This window comes from Salminus brasiliensis, chromosome 16 (assembly GCF_030463535.1).
Source record: "Salminus brasiliensis chromosome 16, fSalBra1.hap2, whole genome shotgun sequence".
Taxonomy (NCBI): Eukaryota; Metazoa; Chordata; class Actinopteri; order Characiformes; family Bryconidae; genus Salminus; species Salminus brasiliensis.
In genome coordinates this window covers 957,462-968,641 of record NC_132893.1, presented here as the reverse complement: position 1 = coordinate 968,641, position 11,180 = coordinate 957,462, and the positions used below count along the sequence as shown (strand labels likewise).

The 11,180-nt window shown below is 45.7% G+C and overlaps 1 protein-coding gene across 1 annotated transcript in view; it reads left to right on the top strand.

The window, feature by feature from the left end:
* foxo1b (forkhead box O1 b) overlaps nt 1–11,180 on the top strand; it is a 36,830-nt gene that overhangs the window by 19,946 nt on the left and 5,704 nt on the right. The window contains exon 2 of the mRNA XM_072658762.1: nt 10,032–10,223. Within this exon, the coding sequence (XP_072514863.1) occupies nt 10,032–10,223 (192 nt within the window). The remainder of the gene's footprint in view (nt 1–10,031; nt 10,224–11,180) is intronic.

Sequence of the window (11,180 nt, the reverse complement as noted above, 5' to 3'; positions counted from 1 at the left end):
ATAGGGATGTGTTGGGATGTGTAGGGGTTTGTCGGGGTGTGTAGGGGTGTATAGGGATGTGTAGGGGTGTATAGGGATGTGTAGGGGTTTGTCGGGGTGTGTTGGGGTGTGTCGGGGTGTGTAGGGTGGTGTTAGGGTGTGGGGTGTGTGTGTAGGGGTGTCTTCGTTAGCTCTGGTGTTGGCTTAGCTCACTCGCCATCTGAAAAGCAGTGTTCATCAGTGAAGACCACCAGAGTCTCGGCTGTTTGTAAGGAGTCAGACCTGCCCTTAAATGTTTAAACACAGTGGGGGGTTTGGATGGCCCAGTTTGAGCTCCTGTTGACATGCAGGTTTAGCGTGTATGGTGTATGGTGTGGTGTGTGTGTGTGTGTGTGTGTGTGTGTGTTGTTTGCTAACGGTTTAAAAATAAGATGAGCTCCAGACTGTGTTCGTCACTGTCTGGCCGAGTGTGTGTCTGTGATGCAAAAACTGAAACACTGAAAAGATCTGCGGACAGACACGAGCACAATGAGGACTGATGGGCTGACGTCAGACGGATGCAGAGCCGAGTGTGTGTGTGTGTATGTGTGTGTGTTGGTAGGGTGCAGGCGTCATGGGGGGGGGGGCGGGGCGGTTATTAACAGGGCCATATTACTATGACATGTAGATATGTACAAATATCTAGATCATATGGAGCTTATTACAAGATATTACTACGTACTTACTACAAAAAACTATTTGTCCAAATGTTTGTGGACGCCCCTTCCAATGAATTCATTCAAGTTGCCCCTATTCATAGCTTGTCTAGAAATACTGCCAATAGAACAGGACTCTCTGGAGCAGATCATCATCATGACCCTTTGGGCACCATACTGCCTAATGCCAGGCGTGGCCTAGTAGAGGGGTATAAAGCCCCCCAGCAGCATTGAGCTGTGGAATGATGGTGGTTCTCAATCTTGTAGTTACATATAGAAACTGACATAGACAAGTGTATGTGTGTGTATGTGTGTGTATGTGTGTGTGTGTGTGTGTGTGTGTGTGCATGCACGCCTGTACTGTAAACCACAGCGCACCTGGTCGGAGGGGGTCGATGTTTGTTTTTTTTCTGACCTGCTGTCCGTTGCCGTGGCGGCATGCTTGACTGGTTGTAGTGAAGCAGCTGTGTAGTTCACGCCCCCCCCCCCTGAAAAAGAGCATTGGTACAGTATATACCTCACTAAGATGCATACTGTACTACTGTAGTGTATCGTATGGCACACACACACACACACACACACACACATATATATGGCTGAGCCATATAGAAAAATACTATATCATGATATTTTAAGCCATTTTCACGATACACAGTATTGAAGATTTATAATGATACTGTAATGTAATTACAGAATAAACACATCAGTAGCAGCAGATTTTTAAAAACTACAATTCAGATCCTCTCCCGTACTGAACAGTGATTTTTATTCAACATCTAATGAACTTCATGTAATGAACCCAGTCTAATTACACTGTTAGTAATGAATCCTGCTGCTGATCAGTGTTTATTAGCACTAACAGTCTCCTCCATATGCCTAGAACAGCACACTGTGTGTCACAGTGACACAATGTATCATGAAATGATAAAATATCATCATATTGCCCAGCTCTATACATATATATATATATATATATATATATATATATATATATATATATAATCAGTGATGTGACCTGAAGAATTGCAGATGTGACCTCAGAGCAGCTCTAAAGGTGTAACGGTTTTCATCATCACCGTAGTGTGAGACTGATTTGGTGCTGAAATGACTGTGCGGGCCGATCTGTGGTGTGATTACAGTGGTGTAGGTTAAAGTGCATGCAGGCAAAAAAGCCCTGTGTGTGTGTGTGTGTGTGTGTGTGTGTGTGATATGTACGTTTTATTGAACTTGATTTATTGAGCTGCGTCCCCTTCAACAACTTCACCATATTTGGTGAAACATATCTGTTTTCCACTGCAGGGTCAAGTGTCAATCATACTTGTCTGGACCACCAATAGCCAAGGAGGCCGTTGTATAGATGTAGTGCCAAACTATGTTGAAATCCGCTTGAACATGTCGACAAGTGTGTGACAACTTCAGCATGCTGTTAGCACTATGCTAACAGATAGCTATAAAAGATGATATACAGTTACAAAATCATGACCTTGTAATAAAGAAACCCTGCAGTTCTCTTTTAGGTGTTCGTCCTTACAGAGGTAATGCTAGTCTTCGCTGCAGGAGCCGGCCCGTGCTAGCTCTGTTGTAGTGATGTTGGATGGGCATGCTAACAAAGCCTGCAGCTGCCGGGCTAACTCGATAGTGATGTTGGATGAAGCCCGGTAGCCGTCAGGCTAATGCAGTGGTAGCAATATAGAAAAAAAACACCAGAATGGCTTCCCTCCAAGGTCAGAACAGTTCGACCCTGCAGAAGAAAAAAGGCCAATAATTACTGACCGGAACTGTGACCTGAGCGAGAGACAAAACACAGCGCATCCAACAAGGATTAACAGAGGGATTCTAAAAGACTGTAATACACTACAGGAAGTGTAGGGGGCGCTCTGTAATGCTCTATAATGTTGATATGACCCACACGCTCATTCTGACAGACTGTAATACACTACAGGAAGCGTAGGGGGCGCTCTATAATGCTCTATAATGATCATATGATCCACACGCTCATTCTGACAGACTGTAATACACTATAGGAAGCGTAGGGGGCGCTCTATAATGCTCTATAATGTTCATATGATCAACACGCTCATTTTGACAGACTGTAATACACTACAGGAAGCGTAGGGGGCGCTCTATAATGCTCTATAATGTTCATATGATCCACACGCTCATTCTGACAGACTGTAATACACTACAGGAAGCGTAGGGGGCGCTCTATAATGCTCTATAATGTTCATATGATCCACACGCCCATTCTGACAGACTGTAATACACTACAGGAAGCGTAGGGGGCGCTCTATAATGTCCTATAATGTTCAAATGATCCACACGCTCATTCTGACAGACTGTAATACACTATAGGAAGCGTAGGGGGCGCTCTATAATGCTCTATAATGTTCATATGATCAACACGCTCATTTTGACAGACTGTAATACACTACAGGAAGCGTAGGGGGCGCTCTATAATGCTCTATAATGTTCATATGATCCACACGCTCATTCTGACAGACTGTAATACACTACAGGAAGCGTAGGGGACGCTCTATAATGCTCTATAATGTTCATATGATCCACACGCTCATTCTGACAGACTGTAATACACTACAGGAAGCGTAGGGGGCGCTCTATAATGCTCTATAATGTTCATATGATCCACACGCCCATTCTGACAGACTGTAATACACTACAGGAAGCGTAGGGGGCGCTCTATAATGTCCTATAATGTTCAAATGATCCACACGCTCATTCTGACAGACTGTAATACACTATAGGAAGCGTAGGGGGCGCTCTATAATGCTCTATAATGTTCATATGATCAACACGCTCATTTTGACAGACTGTAATACACTACAGGAAGCGTAGGGGGCGCTCTATAATGCTCTATAATGTTCATATGATCCACACGCTCATTCTGACAGACTGTAATACACTACAGGAAGCGTAGGGGGCGCTCTATAATGCTCTATAATGTTCATATGATCCACACGCTCATTCTGACACACTGTAATACACTATAGGAAGGCTACTCGTCAGTCATCACCGATATCCGATTACATTTCTCCTCCCAGGCCTTCTGGTTGCCTTTATTTTTTTCTGAATGTCAGGATGGGACAAATACAATCATCCCCACCTTCATTATGCCTATTGTATTTGCATATTGTGTATTTGCATATTGTTTATTCACAAAAAAATTGCTGTATTGATATTTTGAGCACAGCCCGGGTTTATGGTGGACCACCAGTGTGCAGACAGGATGCAGATGGGGTTCAAAGTCCCAGATGTGTTTGTGGTGCTCAGTATACACACACACACATACACACACACACACACACAGTCACCTTCCTCATGAATACACTACTTTTGACACTTCTCAGTGCTTTGCTGCAGAAATAGATCTTAGGATGAGAATAGATTCTCCCTTTCTCACTCACACACACACACACACTCACACACACACACACTCACACACACACACACTCACACACACACACACACACACACACACACACACTCACACACACACTGTAGCTGTAACTGCTAATGCAGCTGTTAATGTTTGTGCCTTGGTGTGTATTAGCACAGTTTTTCAACAGAGATCCAACCCTGCTGATGAGCTGCTGTTTGTCAGGCTTTCTACTAGATTTTGGAGCTCACATTGCTGTGAGGATTTGATTGCATTCAGCAACAAGAGCGTTAGTGAGGTCGGGATATAGGATGATTACCACCCCACCTCATCATCTAACAGTACTGGATAGAGCTCCACCATCATTAGGTGTCTGTGTGTGTGTGTGTGTGTGTGTAATACAGGCCTCTTATTCATATGCATATTAAAATAGGCCTCGCCGTCTCTTATGACCCATTCAGGCTGAAGTTTGCACATGCAGTCTGCAGTGGTTTCACTCTGTGTAAAAAAGGCATTTCTGATCCAGGATCTCTGTGATGACTCAAAACGCTCTAAAGGGGTTTTTCCTCTTGCTGCTTTTCTTCAGGCTGCAGGGACTCAGGGACGGCCCAGACCTTAGGCAAAATGTCAAATAACCCACATACCTGAAATTGGAGATGGAGGTCAGCAGAAATCAGATTAACCCGACCACAGCTTTCACAGCAGGATCTGAGAGTAATATGAGATAAAACACAGAGCGCAGTAGAGCTGCATCACTGAGTGCATAACGTCGGTTATAGAACAAGACTGTAATACACTACAGGAAGCGTAGGGGGCGCTCTATAATGCTCTGTAATGTTCATATGATCCACACGCTCATTCTGACACACTGTAATACACTACAGGAAGCGTAGGGGGCGCTCTATAATGCTCTATAATGTTCATATGATCCACACGCTCATTCTGACACACTGTAATACACTACAGGAAGCGTAGGGGGCGCTCTGTAATGCTCTGTAATGTTCATATGATCCACACGCTCATTCTGACAGACTGTAATACACTACAGGAAGCGTAGGGGGTGCTCTATAATGCTATATAATGGTCATATGATCCACACACTCATTCTGACAGACTGTAATACACTACAGGAAGCGTAGGGGGCGCTCTACAATGCTCTATAATGCTCATATGATCCACACGCTCATTCTGACAGACTGTAATACTCTACAGGAAGCGTAGGGGGCGCTCTATAATGCTCTATAATGGTCATATGATCCACACGGTCAAACTGTAATACACTGCAGGAAGCGTAGGGGGCGCTCTTTGATGCTCTATAATGTTCATCTATAATATTCACACCTAAGAGACTTAAGATTTGACTCTGATTCGTACCTCAGAGGCTCGAGAGTCGACTTGTGAACACACTGTTTTGCTTCTCACCTCTCGTGGAGTGTTTGATGGGCAGGCCCTGCTCTGCACCTGAACTCAGGTGTTCCAACAGTTCTGTCCTGTTTAATGAGTGATTCCCTCAATCTCTGCTCACTACAGGTTCCCCCGCTGACTTAATCTGACTGTGTGTGTATGTGTGTGTGTGTGTGAGTGTGTGTGTGAGTGTGTGTGTGTGTTTGCTTGTTAACAGCTTGTTAAATAACGTAGGGACGAGTGTTTGAGTGAATTAATGCAGTGTGTTTATAGGAACGCTCTCTCTCTCTCTCTCTCTCTCTCTCTCTCTCTCTCTCTCTCTCTCTCTCTCTCTGGGGGTTCTACAATAGAGGGGGACGCCAGACGGCTCCATACATCATTTTTTCTTTCTCTCTCTCTCTCTCTTTCGCTCACGTTCTCTCTCTGCCAGCACCGCTGGAGGTGTTGCCCTACTACACATACACCCATATGCTACACACACTACACACTACACACACACACACACACACTGCGAACTCATCGACCCCTTTCGTTCTCAACAGGAAAGCATTCTCTCCTCCCCTGTTCTTCTCCTCCACCACCCAACCATTCTTGCTCTGCACCCCTCCCCTTTCCTGTCTCGAACCCTTCAACCTCTCTCTCTCTCTACTACTCTCTCTCTCTCTCACTCTCTCTACTACTCTCTCTCTCTCTCTCTCTCTCTCTCTCTGTCACTCTTCTGTGCTCTTTAACTCCTCTTGACCCTCTTTATTTCTCCCTCTCCTTCCTCCCCCGCTCGCCCATTTATCCTCCACATTCTTCATTCCCCCTTTTTTTCTCGTTCTTTCTCGCCCTTCTCCACGGCGACACTTTAGCGTGAGCATTACGCTGAGCTCTGTGTATCTCTCTGCTGAAGACGCCTCATGGAAAGCATGTACTCATGCTAATGGGACTTAGCACCCAGGTGATGATTTTCCAGGGTCTTACTGGTGCATTACACTATATGGGGAAACTTCTCCGGCCTCCCCATAGGACCGATCCATTAATGTTGTTGCAACAGATGATTCTGCAAAAGCCTCATTACTGAGAAGCATCTTATTAGGATAGAGTTTATTTCTGCTTCTCAGTAATGAGGCTTTTGCAGAATCAAGTGCATTGATGTGCATTATAGGGTCAAAAGTATTGGGACACCTGATCACTCACGGTTTCTTCTGAAATCAAGGGTATTAAAAAGAGTGACTGTCTCTACTGTCCAGAAAAGAAGACTACTTTCTACTAGATTTTGTAGGAGGAGCATTGCTGTGAGGATTTGATTGCATTCAGCAACAAAACTGTCCCACCTCATCATCTCCCAACTCCTCAACTCATCCCATCCAAAAGTACTGGATGAAGCTCCACCACCATCACTCCAGAGAACACAGTTCCTCCACTGCTCCACAGCTCAATGCTGGGGGGCTTTATACCCCTCCTCTATCCCACGCCTGGCATTATTAGGCAGGCTGGTTAAGAGGTCCATTTGATATACATTAGAATCCAAGGCTGGTTTCTGCTGTTTTAGCATTATGTGCACTACAATTGACTGCGCTGGTGTTCTGCAGTCTAGAACCGGGATGTGCTGGATGTGTATTTTTATTGGACCGGGTGCTTCCTTGGTGTTTTTGTTATCAGTTCTTTCGGCCTGAACTCAAAGGACCCGAATGATCAAAGGGCCGGAGATTCCTTCCTACTGGCCTCCCTCTCCGTCTCGTGCTCCACTGCGTCATTTTATCCTTCCTTCTGAATCCACTTCCTCCGTGTCAGGAAATGGACCCCACCGCCCGCCCCAGCGAGCTTCACCGGACACTTCCTGTTTATCGGCTAAGCTCAGACTTCCCTGAATGAAAAAAGGGAGCCATGACACAACTTGGGTGGAATTCTAGAAATGCACGCATGTGGCTGATGAGTCTTGAGCGAAGGTTCATTCGAGGCAAGGTCTCAGCGTGAAGACCCCTAAACGTAGCCCTCATGGCTCTAATTGGAAGCAGCTAGCGTTAGAGCCACAGGTCCACACTAATCAAGCCCTGATTCAAAGAGAGGCCCGATGTGAACTCCGTCTCGGGCCTTCGCCGCTCGAGAGACACGCTAACAGCTTCGTCCTTGGTGACCCTTTTTCCCCCCCCCCTCTTCTCCTCGGTGGTGCGATGCTCTGGTCCATGCAGAATCCTGTGGTTTGGGTCGCTGCCGGAGGGCAGTGGTAGTTACGTTCACATGCTTGTTCGAGGAAATCCCCTGCTCGCAGTTTTCCTGGAACCTTTTTTTTATCCATCGTCTTGCTTTGTTGTGCTTCTTTGTGTCTCTGTTACACGCGTAAGGTGACACCCACAGGGACGTCTCGGATGGGTTTCGTCCCTGGACGGAAGGTGTCCCGGCGTGGTGTGTTGAGGCAGAAAACGGAGCTTTCCGAGGGGGTTCTTTGGCAGGCAGAGGGGTCAGATGGTTCTTCAGCTGACTGAAGATGCACACTCTCCTTGTCGTCATCGCGTCGCTGTGGGATATTGTCCTCCCCCATGCCCTCATGCTGATGTAACAGATATAGGGGATTCCTGTGGTTGTAAGGCCAGGCCTTTTGTGTAGTAAACAACTGTGTCTCTCCAACTCCAACTGGTTTCTCATGAGATGTTTTGGGTTGATGATTATCACAAAGCTTTCCATTCTTCTCCCGTCCTTGACTACGGAACGGAAAGGTTTGGATGTGTGTTTCCGTGCTTGTGTATGTAGAGAGTGGTTATGAGGACCACTGGAAATTTTTTGCTGTTGACCATCAGATAAGACGTGTTCGGTGTCTGAAGTTCACATCTTTTGTTTTGCGCCGGAAGAAATGGACGCCTATGTCCGCCAGTTAGCGTGGAGCTAACTACAGGTCTCCATCATCACACACTCCCCTCCTCACCTCCATGTGGAGGTGTTCAGTAATCAGATTTTTTACAGTGATCCAATCTTAAATAATACAGCTTCTCAATTAGACAAGAAGCTGCTGGTGGCCGCTTTTTTAATTGACTGCATTAAACTTTATGGTGTGTTTAATATCCTTTAAGTTGATAATAACTGTAATAATTGTTTTATATCGTGGTTATAAAGGTTATCTAACCAGGCTCGTCACAGTGAGATTAAACATCTCTTTTACAGGTCAGCCCTGGCCTAGCCGGAATGAGCTGATGTGCTTTTCTTGTGTCCATTTATTTTATAGATTTAATCATTCATATTTCTTTTGTTACAGAGGAGTGGTTTTTAAAAACTACCCTAACATTTGTGACATTATTTCAGTAAAAAAAAAAAAGTGCTTTGGTCAGGGGCGTGCGTAGGCCCTGGCTACGGGACTATAGCCCCGGGTCTTTTTAAAGATAAATAAATGAGGAGAGCAGCCACTGGTTCAAATATGAACATGAGTACCGGTAATGCTTAACATGTCGTCTGTTTAAAGATAAAGTCCCACTCTTCAACAAAAAAAAGAGCCCGGGCACCTAAGACTCACTGATGCTTACAGGATATAAAGGATCTGAGGCTAAAGTTAGGAGCCAGAGACCACAGCAGGACACCTCCAGAGGTCTTGTGGAGTCCGTGCCTTGACTGGTCAGAACTGTTGTGGCACAAAAGGGGGCCTACTCAATATTAGGCATTGGGTGGTGTTAATGTTATGGCACATGGGTGTATAGTAGTTTAGTGTAGACATTTTTATAGACGCACTCTTTTCTGTGTTGTTGACGTGTGGGTATGGGTTGTCCTGGGTGTGAGTGGAAAAAACGGGCCAGACAAAATATCATTAGTGCAGGATGTGTGTTTTTTCACATGGAGCTCTGTGTAAGAGTGTGTGTGTGTGTGTGTGTGTGTGTTTGAAGGATATGTGTCTGGCCTGCTTATTTGGATTGTGCCAAGTGCGTTCAGCTTGTGTTAAAAACCTCACAAATGACTTTTTCCCCTCAGAGCGGACTACATCCCCCCACACGCTTCCCTGTACTTTACTGTAGAACGCTGGTTGTCGGCTACAATCTGCATGCTCATCATGTGGCTGAAAGCAATCAAATCCTCACAGCAATGCTCCTCCAAAGTCTAGTAGAAAGTCTTCTTCTCTGAACAGTAGAGACAGTTACTCCAACAAAAGCAGGAGAGACTCTTTTTAAGTCTTGATTTTAAAAGAAACCGTATCTGAGCAGGCGTCCCAATACTTTTGTCAATATAGTGTTGCTGTGAACAGTTCTGTGATTAAAAATGATTCGGGACATATTGATGAATGAGACCCAATATTATCTGTATTTTGTGTATTGTTTTTATTCATATCCAGTTTAGAAATACATTTCTATTGGTTGATTTTTATAGTTTCATAATTTCTCATTGTAATGGTAATTAAACCATTCCGAACCCTCCCAAAATGATCCGACATAAAACGTAATGGTCAGAGGGATGTGCTTCCCCATTCCCCCTGTGGAGCGTAAATGGTAAAAACTCCTCAGGAGAACCCCTGCTCTGGAAATATCTCGCTGGATTCTATCATGTAGCACTTTGGGCTTATCAGAAGCTGACCTGGGCTACGTTTCTCTTCCTAGAACTCTATCCGTCACAACCTGTCCCTGCACAGCCGCTTTGTCCGCGTGCAGAACGAGGGGACGGGGAAGAGTTCGTGGTGGATGCTGAACCCTGACGGAGGAAAGAGCGGCAAATCCCCCCGCCGCAGAGCCGCCTCCATGGACAACAACAGCAAGTTTTTGAAGAGTCGCGGCCGTGCCGCTAAGAAGAAGGTAAGGGATCGCCCCAGAACATCCTCCACATTTCCCCAGAACATCCTCCACATCTCCCCAGAACATCCTCCACATCTCCTTAGAACATCCTTCACATCTCCCCAGAACATCCTCCACATCTCCCCAGAACATCCTCCACATCTCCTTAGAACATCCTTCACATCTCCCCAGAACATCCTCCACATCTCCCCAGAACATCCTCCACATCTCCTTAGAACATCCTTCACATCTCCCCAGAACATCCTCCACATCTCCTTAGAACGTCCTCCACATCTCCTTAGAACATCCTCCACATCTCCCCAGAACATCCTCCACATCTCCTTAGAACATCCTCCACATCTCCTTAGAACATCCTTCACATCTCCCCAGAACATCCTCCACATCTCCCCAGAACATCCTCCACATCTCCTTAGAACACCCTTCACATCTCCCCAGAACATCCTCCACATCTCCCCAGAACATCCTCCACATCTCCTTAAAACATCCTCCACATCACTCCAGAACATCCTCCACATCTCCCCAGAACATTCTCCACATCTCTCCAGAACATCCTTCACATCTCCCCAGAACATCCTCCACATCTCCCCAGAACATCCTCCACATCTCCTTAGAACATCCTTCACATCTCCCCAGAACATCCTCCACATCTCTCCAGAACATCCTCCACATCTCTCCAGAACATCCTCCACATCTCCCCAGAACATCCTCCACATCTCCTTAGAACATCCTTCACATCTCCCCAGAACATCCTCCACATCTCCCCAGAACATCCTCCACATCTCCTTAGAACATCCTTCACATCTCCCCAGAACATCCTCCACATCTCCCCAGAACATCCTCCACATCTCCTTAGAACATCCTTCACATCTCCCCAGAACATCCTCCACATCTCCCCAGAACATCCTCCACATCTCCTTACGACATTCCCCATTCTCCCTGAAGGTCTACATCCAACAG